A 17,656-nucleotide genomic window follows, 5' to 3' on the forward strand; every position below is an offset into this window, starting at 1 on the left:
TGTTGTTTCCTTCATCGTATCGACGTGGGGGTGGTTGATGTGGGAAAAGAACAAAGTAGATTTAGCTTATGTGTGTCATGCAGGTTTGGGTTTGGGTTTTGAATTTTAACGCGGGAAGGAAAGTCCTTTAATTCTTTATTACTCAAAATTGATTTCGTCACCCGTCAAACAGCCGTACGATCATGGTGACGGTCCAGATTAAAGGGATTAAAAGCTCGTGAACCCGAACCAAAACCGAATCACGGTGAAAATTGGATTTCCTTTTCTAACGGATTCTCTCCTTTCTCTCTCTATTTTCTGTATTAAAATATAGTGCACGTGTCTCTCTACGAATATTTATAAACGACTACAAGTGAATAGGGACGGTATAAATGTATAGTACCTGACCATGTTTTGATAATGGGACATCTCAGCCAATCAGAGAAGTAAAAAACAAAGTGAGTCGTCCCGTTATCAAAACATGGTTGTGCGGGCCTCTCTCCACACACATATAGAGGCTACTGATATTGGCACTACCATGTTTTTATAATTGCACAAACTCAGCTTTTTGTATCTACACATTTTCTCTAATCACGGTGCTTTTCACGAATTTTACCTGTACCTTCTAGAACGGAGAAAGCAAATTGAGTAACCAGATTTCTGTTTATCTCTGCGAATAAATACCCTATTCAATATTCACTTAGGACCGGTTTGGATACCCCTTGGATTTGGATTTGGAGGTGAATCTGGATTTTTAAATCCAAATTCGGCGTTTGGCAAGCCTTTATGACATATGGATTTGGATTTGAGTGAAATCCACAAGATTTACAAATTCCTCATGTTAGTGTAATTTTTTGGATTTATAAATCATTTCTGCGAGAGGCTAGTTATAAATCTAAATCTCACCCTTAAGGGGTTAAAATGACCAAAATATACCAGAAAAGTGTTAAATGACTTAAGTACCCACATGACATTAAAAACTGATCAAAATACATCGTGTTAGGTAAAATGACTAGAAAACTCCCGAGTCAGGCAAAATGACTGAAATACCCCTATAGTAGTTAAAAATGACAAAATACCCTTGAGTCGTGCAAAATGACTAAAATACCCTTATGACATAAAAATAATCAAAATAACCTCGTACAAGGTGAAATGACTAGAATACCCCAAGATCATGAAAAATTACTAAAATACCCCTAGATCAAGTAAAAATAACCCATGGCTCATAAAAAATGACTAAAATGACTAAAAATACCATAATGAGATAAAAATGATAAAAATACGCTATATTAGGTAAAATGATTAGAAATACCCCTATAACAGGTAAAAATGACAAAATACCCTTATGACATAAAAATGATTAAAATAACCACATATAGGGTAAAATGACTAAAATACTCCAAGATCATGGAAAATTATCGAAATACCCCTATATCAAGTTAAAATGACCTATGGCTAATGAAAAATGACTAAAAATACCCTCATGAGATAAAAATACGCCATATTAGGTAAAATGACTAGAATACCCCAGGGTCATGCAAAATGACCGGAATACACCTATACCGAGTGAAGATGACCAAATACCCTGAGTCATGAAAAATGACAAAAACATCCTTATGACATAAAAAATGATCAAAATACCCTCATATAGGGTAAAATGACTAGAATACCCCTGTATCATGGGAAATGGCTGAAATGCCCCTATGTCAAGTATTTAAGGGCTTTTTGGTTTTGTTAGATTTCAAATTCAAATCCAAAGAGCATCCAAAAAAAAAAAAAATAATTTAGATCACCTCCAAATCCAAATCCAAGGGGTATCCAAACGGGCCCTTATATTTGCTGATTTCAAATCCCCAATAAAGCCTACCAAAATCGAAGAAAAAAAAGCTTCTATTTTATACCATGATTAGTACTGCCTATATGATACATATATTTTATTTTCTGCCGGACCAGTGGCTTCATGTCCTTCTCCAAACATGATCCTTTCTTGTTCTCAGTATCAACTATTTCCGATAATGCTATGAGAACTGGAAAATTCTTTCATGTATAATGCTGGAAGAATGCATAATAATCCTGTAGTAGGCATCACTTTCATCACTGAATCTAGCATGAACAAACATTCGGTGAGGGCAAGCTCTGGATCAACCCAAATAGAACACCTATGAGGCCTAAAAGGTAATATTGTCATGATTTTGGGCCATTTGAGAGCAACAAAACATGGGTCAAGCAAAATTATTTGAAGCAAGTGAGTACATGGCAGACCTCACATAGTACAAAACCCCATAAACACACAAGGAGCTATGCTACAATAAAAAATTGGTGAATAATGGCACAAACTATAAAATCATACGCCTAAAAGGAGCAACTCCAGTCATCCCCTCACCATTTATATACAAACTTACAAAACCAACCATCTGATTATCACCCATCTCTGTTCATTCCTGTTAGGCCTAAAATCGGTAACAGATACGACAGTGACGTAAGAGCCGAGCTGGAGGACCCGAGGAGCCGAAGTGGATGAGTTGAATCTTGAGGAACAGAAGTGAAGGAGCTGAGTCCTGCACAAGGAGCGAACGAGGTCAGAAGACCAACCCGGAGTGTTACTCCGGACAGGCCCTTCGACACTCAAGTCAGTATGAGCAGGAGTGCAGAGCGTGTTTAAGAGTGATGGGTGAGAACTTATTACCCTTGTTTATGAGCTTTGGAAGCCATTTTATAGAAGGAAACCTGGGGTAGTTGGGGAGTTATTGTCTCCGGACAGGTGTCGACCAGCTATAGGTTCGAATTCACCTACTCTGCGGTAATTACCAAACTACCCCTGCTGACGCGGGGTCTGCGGTGGGCCATCCTCGGGCCACGTGTCGACAGCTAATAGGCTGCTGTTTTTATACCCCATCAATTCCCAACCAGAAAGCCAGGTTAGCCCGTCAATTCAACCCTGCATTTCCATTCAAAGGGATCTCCCTTCAAAAATCCCAACCATTTTCCTGAACAAGGCTATTTATCTGCACTCTGTTTCTAGTTTTCCTTCTCTATTCTCTTCCACCTCCCAGGTTTCTACAATAAGTTTCGGTATCAATCCTTTCCCCAACAAGGTCCATGAAAGTTGACCCTAATGGCTGACCGCCTTATGCTCTTAGATGTGATAAAACTCGGCGACTTTGAACCAATGGGGGCGCTCTTTCATCTCATTTAGCAAGGCGCCCTTCAGTTTAGACTTCGTCTTTCCTTATACATAAATTTAAAAGGGTATTTCAAGGCAATTTCGAAGGAAGTCATTTTGCAGTCCCTCTTTCTCAAAGGAGAAGCACTACTTCATAACTGAATTTGTCTTGCTCCTTTAATTAATATGGGATGGCATGTCCCTGATGGGCTGCACAATTGCTTTTGCAAAGTAGTCGAGATAATCCCAATTTAAAAGTATGATATTACCCTGACTTGTACATAAGGTGAACCGAGACAAGGCCAAAATTGGTACTGAAACCGAAATTTAAAACCATGAAAAGATCCAAAGCATTCGTTTGTTGGTCCTGACATAAATAGTTTGTTCTCTATAAATCTCTTTCATATGATGATCCTAACTCTCCGATCTGAAGAGGGATGTCACCATATATAAACCTCATATCCTAGGGTTAGGACCATCCAATGGAAATCGAATTTCGAGGGGTGAAAATTGTAGACAGTGATGTAAGATCCTACACAGGCAATCATTGATGTAAGATCGATGGTCTAGATTGAAGAATGAGATTAAGAGTGAAATGACTGAAGTTCCCCGTTGACCACAGTGATTAGTAAAGGGTATAAGGGTAATCAACATATTTTATCCCTATTGAGACATGGATAATTAGCACTTAGTCTGATTTGACCACACCGACTAAGTCTGGATAATGTAATTGGTTAAAAAAAGATTAAGCCAAAATAGAGTTCTATATATCATGGGTGAAACTCTGGAGGCGTTTCCTATAAATATGGGGTTAATCTCTATTGCTATCGAATTTGACTAAAGGAGATCTCCTCCACCAGAGATCAAGCAGGCCGAAAAGGCACTAGAAGATCTAGCCCGATCGATCACCGCCATAGCAAATCAAGATAAGTTCCTTAATCTTTCTTCTTGTAATTTAGATTTAATGCATTGTTATATTCTTTTATATTGATTCCTATAGATCAGTAGTATAGTTTCATTAGATCTATTGTATATGTGATCATCCTTAGTCATTGAATCCCATGATCCTAGATTTTGGCAATGAACTTGTTAATGGATGCTTTAATCTAATGATAAAAAGGTGGCACTTATTACCACCCATAAGTTTTGACACTTCCACCCATGCAATTTTGCCTAGTGTAATTCGCATGTTTTTACTTCCCATGTAACAGGTGCTCTCTATTTGGTCACTTTCCTAGTAAAGAACATCAACGGTGGAATTTTATATGGATCTTTTAATATCGAACTGCTTGATCCCGGTTTTTTTTTTATGGATCAATTGTTTGATGGTGTAAAAACCCCATTGTAGGCTGGTTGTTTCACACCATGACCCATCTATGCAATATAGGCACATTGACATTGGGCCACTCATATTCTATGATGCAGATACAAGCTGTGGCACCTGATAATTAACAGCCTTTGTTGCAGAAATAATTAAAACATAAATTAGTAGTGATGGTAATAAAAGTTTCAGTTTTATAATCAAGTAGTTCGGATTATTGAATGAAGTGGGTCTGTAGATGAGTTATAACTGACATAGATTCTATAGAATTTGGAACTCTTTATTGTTTCTGGACTATTTTGACAGTTTACATATGAATCTGATCCCTGACAAATTGCTTCTGTGATATTGTAGGTCTTTACTTTACCTCTTTTTTTCTTCGTAATGCTGTGAGTTGAAGTTGTTATTGTTGTTTTGGTCTTGTTAAGTTAACCTTGTGCACAGAACCGTTTTTATTTCACTGATCTTTGTCTTGTTATATTAAAGTTCTACTTCGTACCAGACCTGTAGGAACCAATTATGAGTTCAAACTTGACTCCAACTCAAGGACTCAATTTTGGTGACTGAACCAAGTCACTCCACTATTACTTGTTTTACACTAGCAGAGCTTTTACTCTGGGCAACATGGCTCATTTGCCATCCAAGTTGGCCAGGGAATCATGATTTAACTCAGCCAGTTTTAAAGTTATGTTGACAATATTCAAAGAATTCTCTTTCTCGATTGCAACCATGGTCTTAAAAATTAAAATAGATAAATTTACTTATCAATTCTATTTTTCAAAAGCTTGCAACTCATTTATTTTCAACACTCAAATGTAGCTATCATTCATAAATTTTAGTCACGGAAACATCTATGATTAACCATGTCAAAATAAAACATCTATGATTAAACAGACCTTTGTTTTTTTACATATTGAGCCCATTCAATTCTTTTCAGTTACTGAAAAGTACAAGAGATCTTTTGGGCACTACCTATTTAGGTTATGGCCCATCATTTTGGAGGTTTTAGATTGATTCTGAGCCGTTTGGAGAGCAAGATCTGCTCAAGTTTGGGTTTTCTCCATAGGTGTAAAGGTGACCTGCCTAATTTTGGGGCAACTGCCCTTACTTAGAGGCGACTGCCCACTTTATAGAATTCTAAAATTAATAGTTTACTTTAGAAATTTCATGAAAATGGTAATTTCACTCTTTGGCATAGATAGGTGAAGGACATCCTAGTTCAATAGAGCTTGGATAAGGCATTGGATGAAAAAGATGATAAGATGGAGAAGATGCATGCTAACAAGTGCGAGGAGATTGAATCCAGAGTTCAATGGTGAGGAGGTGATTCCTATGTTGAGAGAGGATAAATCAAGATCTATTTCCGAAATTAACTAAATGAGTTAACTCGAGGCACCAACATGTGTTCACTGGCCGTGTTAATTGAGTCAATGAGAGTTAGAACCATGATGATTTGATGGTGTGTAGTTAATACTTCTTAAGGATAATACATCATTGCATTGACAATGGGCACGTGGAGACACAACTAAGAAATCTTCAAAGTGGCTATTGTTTGACCGTGCTGTGGCCTTTCAATTAATTTTATATAGATATGTGATGGTTTATGAACAACAAATTATGATTATATTTGCAAAATTTATCAGATGTTGTTAGATGATATATGCATATTGCAAATTATGATTATATTTGCTTCATATACGAGATGACTTATTATTACATAATTTGGATAATGTATCTTAATAAACTAGGACAATTAGTTAATTTAATAATCCTCGACAATTAGTTGTTTACTCACATAGCAAGATAACCCCATTGAGCGAAAAATTAGACTCAAAATATATCAGATAGTTTGGAATAATGCATAAAGAAAGAGCAAGGAGTATAGTTACAAACATACCCAAAACATGACATAGTTTCGAAGTATACATAATTTTGACATAATATAACTATAAACAGCTCTAGCCAAGCAAAGAAATAAATGCGGGAAACAATGTAACAAACAAGTGAAATGCTTCATAGTTACCCCAAAACATGACATAGTTTGGAAGTATACATAATTTTGACATAATATAGCTATAAACAGCTCTTGCCAAGCAAAGAAATAAATGCGGGACACAATGTAACAAACAAGTGAAATGTTTCATAGTTACCCAGGTGCCTGAACTGGATGCGTAATAGGAAGCGCAAAACTTTGGTATTTCTGTGTCGGTGGGTTTCATGGTAATTATGCTATAAACAATGTTGCATCAGAATGTTTAATTAGGGGAATTCTACGAATAAAAAAGAAAACCTACGTACATCATCAAAAGCTACGTACATCATCACATATATACAAAAGGCGAGATGCACATATTACAGGCCTTTTCAAAATCAAAATCAGCTTAAAACCCGATCTAAATACAATATTATTTTAGCAGAATTTTCCTTGTGCAACAGAAACAGGTGGATCACAACCATGGGCGTAGTTGCACAATCATTCAGCTGACCTGAGGTTGAGTGTTCTCATGCTGCTTGAAAATTTTCTTTATAGCTTCTTCTTTCTCATCAATGAAGTCAAAAAAGCGATAAACAGATTGGGAACATCCAGTTCTTGATATCTCCAAAGTGGAAGAAGGGTCTCTTTGTTTCCAGTTATAGCGAACAAACTGGCGGATTGCTCGTAGTAGAAACACAAAAAGGGAAGTAATGGAAACAATCCCACAAACAAGGAACAGTCCCCAGAAGTTTCTTACATGGAGCTGGTTAGGTTCAGATTTGTGTGTATTTTGTGTAGCACAAATTCCATCACAAAACCACTTGTCATGAATCTTCTGAAGGTCACCCTTCTCTGAAAGTCTTAGAATCGCTGTAGACATGTCAATTGCAAGTGGAGAACCTTTCTGGAAAGCCTGTCCTTTAAAAAAATAAAATTACAGAATTGGAAAGGAATAGGAATCAAGATATAAAGAAAAATAGGATGAACATTCAATGGACCTAGAAAACAGCAATACATTTAAAGCTCTTCACTATAAAGAGACAGACCTTTAAGGAGAAGTTTCCCACTCTACTAAAGGTCGTCTATCATTTTTGAGTTGGATATGGGTGTTTTTTGTAATTCTTCACTTTCAAGTCTTACTACTCAAAGAATAGCCAAAATAACCATTATAAGCAATGAGATTACATGGACTTAACAAACGCCAGTGGGTCAGATTAGCATACCGATATCCCAACAGCTCAATTTGATGAGCACATAATAAACCCATATGTCCATTGTGCGAGTTAGTATGAGCCCATAAGATTACAAAAGAAGAAAATCATGCTAGTAAGCATAATAATGGAGACCACCCTTAGACTAATAATTTTTTTTTTCCAAAGACCACAATATTGTGAAAAGGACTACAAAGCTGAGGGTCATTTCATTTTTAAAGGATTCCAATGGCAGCTCTATAATTTCAGATCTTTTCCTCATTAACTTTCAAATTTTGGGGTGGTTCCATAGTTCCAGTCATATCCCTTGAAACTATAAGAGGTTGTCTTAATTTTAACACATTGTTCACATTTAAATATTAATACGTTGTTTGGTTAAAAAAGCAGAACTTAGGTATACCTTTACCCTGATACCTTTTTTTTTTATCTCAAGAAAATGAGTATTTAAGATCACTACAGGCCAGAGTAGTTCATCATTTTGCCAAAAATAATAACCTAATATTACGAAGAACTATATGATATATTTGAGGCAGTGCAGCAAAGAAATTGATCATGGCTTAAAATATCAGGCAAATCAATACCTAGTAGTGCACAACAGTATCAGCTGTCTGAATGGACGATACAAACAGCAAAATGTGTCCATCATCAAATGCACACACTGCCTACACTGCTCTTCCAGAAAGATCATCTGATACAATGTTTCTTATGGGGGATACAATACCGTATTGGATTTTGACTTCAAGGTATTCGATCTGTACAAGAAATCTGATACTTTAAACCATGATGTAAATAGTTTCTTAAACAAAGTCACATGACATTTGAAATTTTTTCTAATTCATCACTCTTCCATTTATCAGCTTATACAGAATAAAAGCAAGTACATATGTATGTATGCATGACTTGATACACACATACACACTTAAGCATGTGTACACCCAAAGACCCATGGTATTGGCAAATTCTGTTAATTTATCAAAACTATCTTCTATTGACCAATTTATGCATAATACACATGTACATATTTGTCTATGTATGCATTTATGTGCACAAACACACAAATACGCAAACGTGCATGTATGCATGTATGCATGAATGTGTGTGTGTGTGTGTGTGCGCGCGCGCGTGCGTGCATACATGCATGCATATGTGTGTGTGTGTGTGTATATGCGTGCATGTGCAGATGAAAATGGAGCAAGTTTACTTACAAATCCCCATCCACTCTTGGTAAACTCCTGACCGACAATGCCAAAATCACCCGGCTTACGCAGAAACAGCTCAATATATGGAAGCTCATCCACAATTGCTGCTACACCTCCATTGGTGGGTCCATCTAGCAATGCTCTTTCATAAGCTTCTGGGGTGGCAAGCGAAACAAGCTTTGATTCAGGTATGCTAAGACTTTCAGTCAGATAGCTATGAGCAAAAGATCCCACTTGATATCCAATACGTTGGTTGCTTGCTATCAAGCTATCAATCCCTGTGATGGGTGATGACAATTGTTGGACTGTAAGAATAGATGTCAAGCTTGCAGTGTAGCTCGATGTGATCACCATCAATAGGAATAGCCAAACCATCATCACCATGCGGCCAAGTGTGCTCAAAGTAGCTTCTTCTGCAATTTATTTATGCCATGAAACCGTACTGTTAGGATTTAAATCATTTATAGTTTTAATACTTTATCTGTGCAATTTACATCTATGTGAGGTTCCCACAATAAGCATAGCGAGTTAAACAGTGTCTGTAGTTTGCTTACGTTGTGACTTAAACAGTGTTGAGAAGCTAAACCTGCAATTGAAAATAATGTAGTGAAATTAGATGCTAAAGATTCCATAAAACATAAGTTTGAGTTCAAGAATTGAAGCACTTAAAACTCATCAATCAAAATAGTATTCCACCAGACCGTAAATACCCAAAATTCCAAAGGCTAACCAACCCATTATGATCTTAAAGTTCCTCAAGTCCTATTTAAATGTTCTATTGATGGAAATTTCTTTTTTCAAAAAAGAGGAAATTGTTCTTTGGTATGTTACTGGAAAACCTCAAAATAAGTGACAGACCCATTCTCTACACTCAATATCAAGCGTCCGGAGGATGATAACCTTTCTATAAACTATTCTACCATTGCCACTACCAAGTCACAAAGCATGCATCACATAAAATACCAAAAAACATCTTTGAATTTTGGTGTCTGGGCAATCTAATGATATTACGAGTATTCTAGTTCCCTGGATGTTTCAAAACAAACTATATGCTGCACATTTTTCAAGAAAAATAATAAATCAAAACCTTCCTAGTTGTCAATTTACAATGAGCATGTTCCCTCACGTGTTGTATCAGCAGAGGCATGTCTTTACATGCAACTGCTGCATGTATAGATGTTGGGCAATATTTCAAAAAAAATAAAAAAATTTGTAGATGTTAGGCAGATGGACCAGGGGTATATTGATGATTGATTATTCATGTATGATGTACTTAGTCACCAGGTTTAGTCATGGGTAACATAATGTTGGCATAGATTATAGGAGGATGTTTATACCTTACACCACTAAATTCATACAAATAGTCCTTTTGGCCTCTGATTGCACTTCTATTTATAAGGAACAATGATCAAGAGTTTACAGCAGAAATAATCTCACTATATCAGATCAGAAGCAACCTATGCTCTTTAGCTTTCCTTAAACTAGACTGAAAGTCGATGAATTTTGTGTTGGTTGTGGGAGAGACCAAGTATTTCTTTCCATATGAATGAAGTCTTACAGATCACCCATTAAGGTAATATTAACTTGCAGAAATGCCCTTAGGCATGCAAGAATAAGCAGAAAATAATAAAAAAAGGACAAAATAATCTTAAACGTAAACTAGACTTTTAAACAATTGGTTGTGCAGATGTCTTGTATTCTGGCATTATACATGACCCTGACGGACTAATGTGTGCAATAAACACACAGGTTGAGTTTGGGCGCGCCCCTGCCGGGGTTTCCAGGACAGCACCCTAGAAGGAAAATTTATTTTTTATGTTTCACTAAAAGGGTATTTCAGTAAATTTCTTCATGTAGTGGCATTGATATATAAGCCACATGTTAGGGTTACGGGATTGTGAGATTTCCTTTGTGTTTTCTTGGCGAAGAAGAGTCTGTAACCCTAACACCAAAATAGTGAAAGCTCTTCTCCCGTGGGTGTAGGCACACTGATGAACCACGTAAATCTCGTGTTTTCTTCTGTGATTGTGTTTCTTTGCATCGTTTTCTTGACATTTGCTGCAAATCATGTTTGATCCATATTCTAGAAGGTACTTCCGGGTTTTTCAGCTAATAGATTCATCCAATGCTATTAGGAAAGCAGTGGCAACCTTAACTGCCAAAGCAGCTTCATCAAAAGATTTCTTTAGTTTAGCCAGGGTAGATATAGTTATAGCAAGCCAAAAATTTAGATTCCAAAAGACCCAGCTAGCCCAAAAATGTACAGTGCTATTCATGCCAGGACAGCAACTTATAAATACTAATGGGTAATCTAATCAAAAGAAAATAAACCAACCCAACCACAACATGAATGAATAGGGCCATGCATTTCCAGCTATTACCAAGCAAAAGAAAATCAGTTCAGTCTCACTACACTGTTGTGTATCAAGATGCTCATTTTATTAGACGACTTTGTGTCCGAGGTTTGGACGTTTGTCTCCTTATCAGGTGAATATACATGAGGCGTACCACATTCGACGCATATGGTTTTATTTGCATTATTACAGCAAATATTGTATTATATACCCCTTTATACACGATCAAGTAACAGGGCCACTAAAGGAGATGCTGATGAAGGTTATGCCAAAGAGTGAACTTAAAATTTGAACAAGTGGATTCCCATGTATGTTGACTCTGTGTATGTTCTCTGAGAATCTTCATTTTTCTGAAGCTCGGGAATTACAGGTAAGTACTTATCCCAATAAACAAAAGTTAGAATCATATATTATTGATATCTATTACAGGCTAGAAAGTGAAGATGACATCATAGGTTTTATTAGCCAAAGAAACACAGTGTACTGTAAATGTCATATCAGTGAATGGGGAAACATTGATTTTTTTTTCTATTTTTGAATGGTAGGGGAAACATGCATTTCACCAACGAGTTTTCTATAAATCCTTGCTCCCTTGTAGAAAACTGGATCAAGATCCTAAATCTCCAGATCTATGACAGGTTATTATATCAGACGGATCTATTTCAAATGGGAAATGAATATCAATGTCAATAAGAACCTCAATACTACTAAAACAATTTCCCTATTTTCAAATGAAACATGAGTATCAATGCAAATCAAAGATCCTATAATCCAAAATTAACTTTTCCATTTCAAATGAGAAGATGAATGTCAACAGAAGCCAAAGTCAGAAAGCTCCACAGTTTCATAAAAAAAATAAATCCATACCAAGCAACCTGACTATAAATAGATGTGAGGAACTATGGAATCCATTTTCATGTGAACATTAAGAAAGACTTACAAGATCATAGTTATGAGTTGTCGCCTAGGCGGGCCGCGGAAATCATCGTTTACCCGATGCTCAAGAATCCAAATAACAACTCCAATAAAGAAGAAGAATGCTCCAGTTACACACCACATTTCCCACGAGAAAGGCTTGAGAAAAACCCATGCACTTGACTTTGTACTTCTGATGGGAGCCACTATGACAAGACCTGTGGAAATGTACGGCTGAGTGAAATCCACATTTCCTGTGCGGTTTGGGGTAATGGCAATGTCCCCAACAGCTGCATCAAACACCTAACAAACAAATCGCAAGAAGGAATATCTCAATAACATATAGAAAATGAAAAGGAGATTGACTTTACCCTTGTTAGAAACCAATTAAAGTGGTCACTAGTAAGTACTTACATTCTCTTCAACGTTATTCACCAGCGCATTGTAACTGGGATTGACTTGGCCATCCCCAAAAGGAACAAACTTATATGGAAGATCATACGGAACTAACTTCCGTGCAGCATTAAACACATCAATACAGTATCCTTTTATTAAATGGGTGTCATTTGTTTCTGTCACAAATTCAACAAAACTAGCTCTCTTGGGTACTCCAATCCTCAGTGGCATTTCTTTGTCCGCAATCACCCAACCACGTGGCTTCTCTACCTTTCCACCAGGCCATGTGGCAGTCTTGAGTTGCTGATTCAGACTGATATTGCATTCTATATTCCCAGACAAAATCTCAGGGAATGAAACTGAGAGACCTGAATAACTAGACCAGTACCCAATCCTACGAATCATGGCGCGATCAACATTAATAACTTCATAAGCACCATTGATGAGATTCCGATCTGAATCAAATTGAATTGGACCTGTTAAACCTGTGAAGTTTGTCTGCTGTAATTTCTCAAGTAGTAGTTTCCCACCATCGAAGACTCTGAGCTTTCCCAGCCGCAGTTCTGTCCCTTCCAAATCACGTAGTTTATTACTAGAAGAGAATGAGATATTTCCAGCATCATTAAGAAACTCATTGGTAGCATGTGCAATTACCCAAACTGTATCATATGCATAAAGTCCATATGCATTCAATTCAAAATTTACTATCCCTTTCCTGTGAAATTCGCTCCACCTAGACTCAAAAGCCTTTTTCTGGTCCGACTGCGGAGTCAGTTGGCGAAAGCCAACTACTCCCTGAAGAAAATTCAGTGATGTAAGGCCAATGGGTTTAGAGGAATCTAGAGCAGCACACAGCCAATCAGTTGTAAGCCATACATATTCATTAGTCATCATTTGAAGATGTTGAGCTATAGGGAAAATTTTAAGTCCAGAGTCAGGACTAACATGTACAACATAAACTCGTGGCCCAATCAATTTGGATTTATCCAACAAATTCATGATTTGGTTGTGACTAGCTTGAACAGGCAATGTTATTTTATACGATATCTTATACATTTTCTTTGCAAGTAAATCGCCTAAAAGGGATATCCCGTTCCTCCCGTAATCATCATCCACAAAAATGGCAATGACCTGTCGCCACTCATAGTAAGTGATTAAATCTGCCATAGCAGCCATCTGGTAAGAATCACTGGGAGTTGTGCGGAGGAAATAAGGGAATTGAAGGGCAGAGAGTGTTGAATCCGTGGCGGCAAAGGATACAAGTGGAACTTGTAGTCCATTAGCAATAAAAGACATCATATGAGCTACTGCAGAGGATTGTGGGCCAATTATGGCCACTGCACCTTCCTCAAGTAGCTGAAATACTGCAGGCAGATTTTAAATCAGTCAGCATCATGTATTTTTTCTGTTTATCTATGTACTCTCACTATACATTGTATTACAAACATATCCGATCAAGATCCATTAAAAAATGGCAATGCAAAAAGGGAATATACAACGGCCCAGATTCATCGAACAATAACAGCACTTTAATACGTGGTTAAAATGGTTGAATTTTGGGATCTACTCAATCTAAGATGGAACCGATTAGCTGAATGCTTCATCTCAATCAAGGTGTGCCCCATGTGCATGGTAGAGCTTGGAAGCATGGTAGTATGATGCATACAGGAAGCATTGGATCATTCCTCTCTCTCTCTCTCTCTCTCTCTCTCTCTCTCTCTCTCTGTAATGAGTTGCAAGCTTTTGAAAAAATAGAATTGATAAGAGATAAATTTACTGATTTTAATTTCTAACACCATGGTTGCAGCTGAGAAAGTGAATTCATTTAATATAGTGAGCATAACTTTAAAACTGGGAAAGTTAAATCTTGACTCCCCTTGCCAACTTGGGTGCTAAATGAGCCACGTTGCCTGGAGTAAGAGCTCTGTGAGTGAAAAACAAGTAACAATGGATTGACTTGGCCCAGTCATCAAAACCTAGTCCTGGAGTTGGAGTCTAACTCATAATTGGTTCCTACAGGTCAGGTACCTAGTATAAGTTTCATATAACAAGACAAAGATCAGTGAAATAAAAACGGTTCATTCTACAAGGTTAAACACAACAAGACCAAAACAACAATAACAACTTCAACTCACACCATTACAAAGAAAAGAGAGGTAAACTAAAGACCTAAACTATCGTAGAAACAATTTGTCAGGGATCAGATTCTTATGGAAACAAACTGTCAAAAGAATCCAAGTATAACAAGAAACAACAGAGTTTCAAATTTTATAGAATCTGTCTCAATTATAACTCATTCACAGACCCAATTCAATCAATCATCTGTACTCCTTGATTATAAAACTGGTAAGCTTTCATTACCTTCACTACTAATTTATGTTTTAATTATTTCTTCAACAGAGACTATTAATTATCAGGTGCCACATCTGTATTTGCATCATCGAATATGAGGAGTGGCCCGATGTCAGTGTGCCTGTATTGCAAATACGGGGCATGGCACATTCAATAATCCTAAATGGGATTGTTAGCACCATTCAGCGGGGGAGACTTTGGTGCATGGCACATTCCTGGTGGGGGATGTGACATGAATGGTTTGGGATTAACGAATGGCTGGCCTCATTTGCCAGACCAAAAGTGCCATTTCATCTGGCCTAATAACATATAATTTATCTTCAATGCTTTTTTTTTTGGTAATGGTGAATAATCTTATTAATGAAGGTGGTCAATACAAGATAAAACAAAGCCGAAACAACAACAAACCAAAGCAAAACAAGAACAACAGACAATCAAGAAGGAAATCAAATAACTCCAAGTGGGCTCTCTTAACTCCTGCACGAGCCAAATAAACAGCTTCACTATAATTCATCTTCAATTGTTGTGATAAACAATAAGGATAAATTGTGATTCAACACAGCACATTGAAAACAAAGCCTAGGCATTCAACACAGCACATTGCAATCAAAGCCTAAGCAAGATTTCGTACTTCCAAGAAACTTTAATGCGAAAAGTATGTGTACGCGAAATGAGTTACCTGCAATGGATCCCATGAAAACACTACAATTCGAGTCCCGCATGATTAGCCTCAGTTTGGTGCCCCCGAGGACACTTGAATTATCATTGATATCAGCGACCGCGGTCTCAATAGCCTTCTTCGCAACTCTCCCGATGACCGAATCAAAAGTGAAAATAGCACCAATATTCACAACTTTAGGCCTTTCACAGTAGATACAACCAATCATGCCCAAGATCAAAAGTGACAGTGATACAAGAACATGTCCCATGATCAAACCTTTAAGAAACCCAACTATCCTATTCCAAAACCTAACTCTTGAATCAAGAGTTGAGGCTTCTAAATGCCCAGAAAAATACCAGGAGTACTTATTCTAACTTTAGAGACCTTTGATTCAAAATCAGGCCACCAATTGTCCACATAAAGCACTTAATTCTGCTACTAAACAGATACAAAAAACCAAAATTTTCAACAACCCAGAAAAGATAAAACCTAAAGAAAAGCAACATAAAAGTGGGTTTTCAAATACTGATCAAGAAAACCTAAAATAAAGGAGAGATTTTCCCCATGAATTAGCAACCTTCTCCACACTTAAACCCCAACAAACCAAAACATTCTTCAATTATCATGGGACAAAAGCTATCAGCAATTGCGAAGAAAACAAAAACTGACACTTGTCATTTCTTCTTTTTACTTTCTGATGAAGTTCATGCCCTAGAAAATCAAGGGAGCAACAGCCCATATCAGATTCAGAACTCATTTGCACAGAAACATGGGAAAACTATAAATAGTAGAAAAGTTTTCTTTGAGAGCTTATAATTTTTCTTTGAGTCTTTGTGACATCCAATTAGATTCATAGAGCTGCAATAAATTGACTTAATCAAGTGGGAGTGTAAATCACGTGGGTTTTTAATTCCCACTGACTTGATGAACACTGTTCTTTAAAGTCCGCCCAATAGTAATCCATACAGACGGGAAATTGACAGTCTTATAAAAAAAACGTGAAAAGTGGGTTGTTTTTATGGGTTTTTAGACCATTAAACCCTTGACCCATAAAAAAAATCCAGGATCAAGCAGTTTGATATTAAAAAATCCATATAAAATTCCAAGACTTATGGAAAAGTGACCAAACATAGAGGAATATGTTACAAGGGAAGTAAACACATGAGAATTACATGAGCCAAACTAGCAGGGGTGGAAGTTTCAAAACTTATGGGTGGCAATAAGAGCCACCTTCTTATATTAGAGCATCTATTCGCAAGTTAAATGCTGAAATCAGTCGCACATAGCTTTGACAATATTGGCAAGGGAATATGAAAGGTCATTCCCCTATTTTGGTTGAGCACTATTCTTGGTGAATTATTGCCCTTAAAGGATGATTCACCTTATACATTGCAATTGGTAGAGAATAAAACAAGTAAGGGTCATATCATATTTTTTAAATTGGGATTGTCTAGACAATTTTGCAAAAGCAATTTCGCAGCCCATTTTTCCCACGAGGGATATGCCATTTCATATGAATTAAATGAATAAGACAAATTCAGCTATGAAGTAGTGCTTCTCTTTTGAAAAAGAGGGGTCGCAAAATGACTTCCTTACATGCAGTTAATCCTTATCATTAATTGCACCTTAACAATACCCTTTAATTTTGGGGAGTGATAAATCGACTCCCCATGTCTCTTTCTCTCTCCTCTGGGTTAGAGAGAGAAAGAGGAGAGAGATAGACACATGGGGAGTCGATTTATCACTAAGCAAATGTCATGTCACTCAGATGTGTGAAAAACATGGAAGGACTCTTTTCCACGACCAAGATAGAGACTTGGAATTCCTTGCCTAGACGTTGATAAAGTTGATTAATGATAGGCTTAAATGTTCATTTCTTTGAAAGAATCTCACCAACTCCGCACACCCTAGGGATGGATCCGTTTGGATGCTGGTAAAGTAGGTGGCATTATAGGAAGGGGAGTTGGCAAGATTCTTTCAAATGAAGGAACATTTAAGCCCATCATTAATCAATTTTAATAAGGGAAAAATACACTCAGACTCCCTGTGATTTCTGACACATTCAACTTAACCCCTAATCCCTAATGTTTAAAAAATTACAAGTAGACCTCCTGTGGTTTCAATTTGTGT

The 17,656-nt window shown here is 37.0% G+C and overlaps 1 protein-coding gene across 2 annotated transcripts; it reads right to left on the bottom strand.

Moving 5' to 3' along the window:
• Nucleotides 1-6,627: 6,627 nt before the first annotated feature.
• On the bottom strand, nucleotides 6,628-16,380 carry LOC143884068 (glutamate receptor 3.7-like). Of its 2 annotated transcripts, none has more exons than XM_077387444.1 (6): nucleotides 15,545-16,378; nucleotides 12,532-13,877; nucleotides 12,143-12,420; nucleotides 9,403-9,434; nucleotides 8,855-9,261; nucleotides 6,628-7,351 (listed from the first exon to the last, which is right to left on the bottom strand). In XM_077387444.1, exons 1-6 carry the CDS (start codon nucleotides 15,792-15,794, stop codon nucleotides 6,941-6,943), a joined length of 2,724 nt encoding a protein of 907 aa, XP_077243559.1. In that variant the 5' UTR covers nucleotides 15,795-16,378; the 3' UTR covers nucleotides 6,628-6,940. The 2 variants fall into 2 exon arrangements, with proteins under 2 accessions (XP_077243559.1, XP_077243560.1); XM_077387445.1 differs by having other exon boundaries at nucleotides 7,155-7,356; nucleotides 15,545-16,380.
• Nucleotides 16,381-17,656: the final 1,276 nt, after the last annotated feature.

The sequence above is a fragment of the Tasmannia lanceolata genome, unplaced genomic scaffold, assembly GCF_043159265.1.
Source record: "Tasmannia lanceolata isolate RefF3 unplaced genomic scaffold, GAP_Taslan_0.1 ptg000008l, whole genome shotgun sequence".
NCBI lineage: Eukaryota > Viridiplantae > Streptophyta > Magnoliopsida > Canellales > Winteraceae > Tasmannia > Tasmannia lanceolata.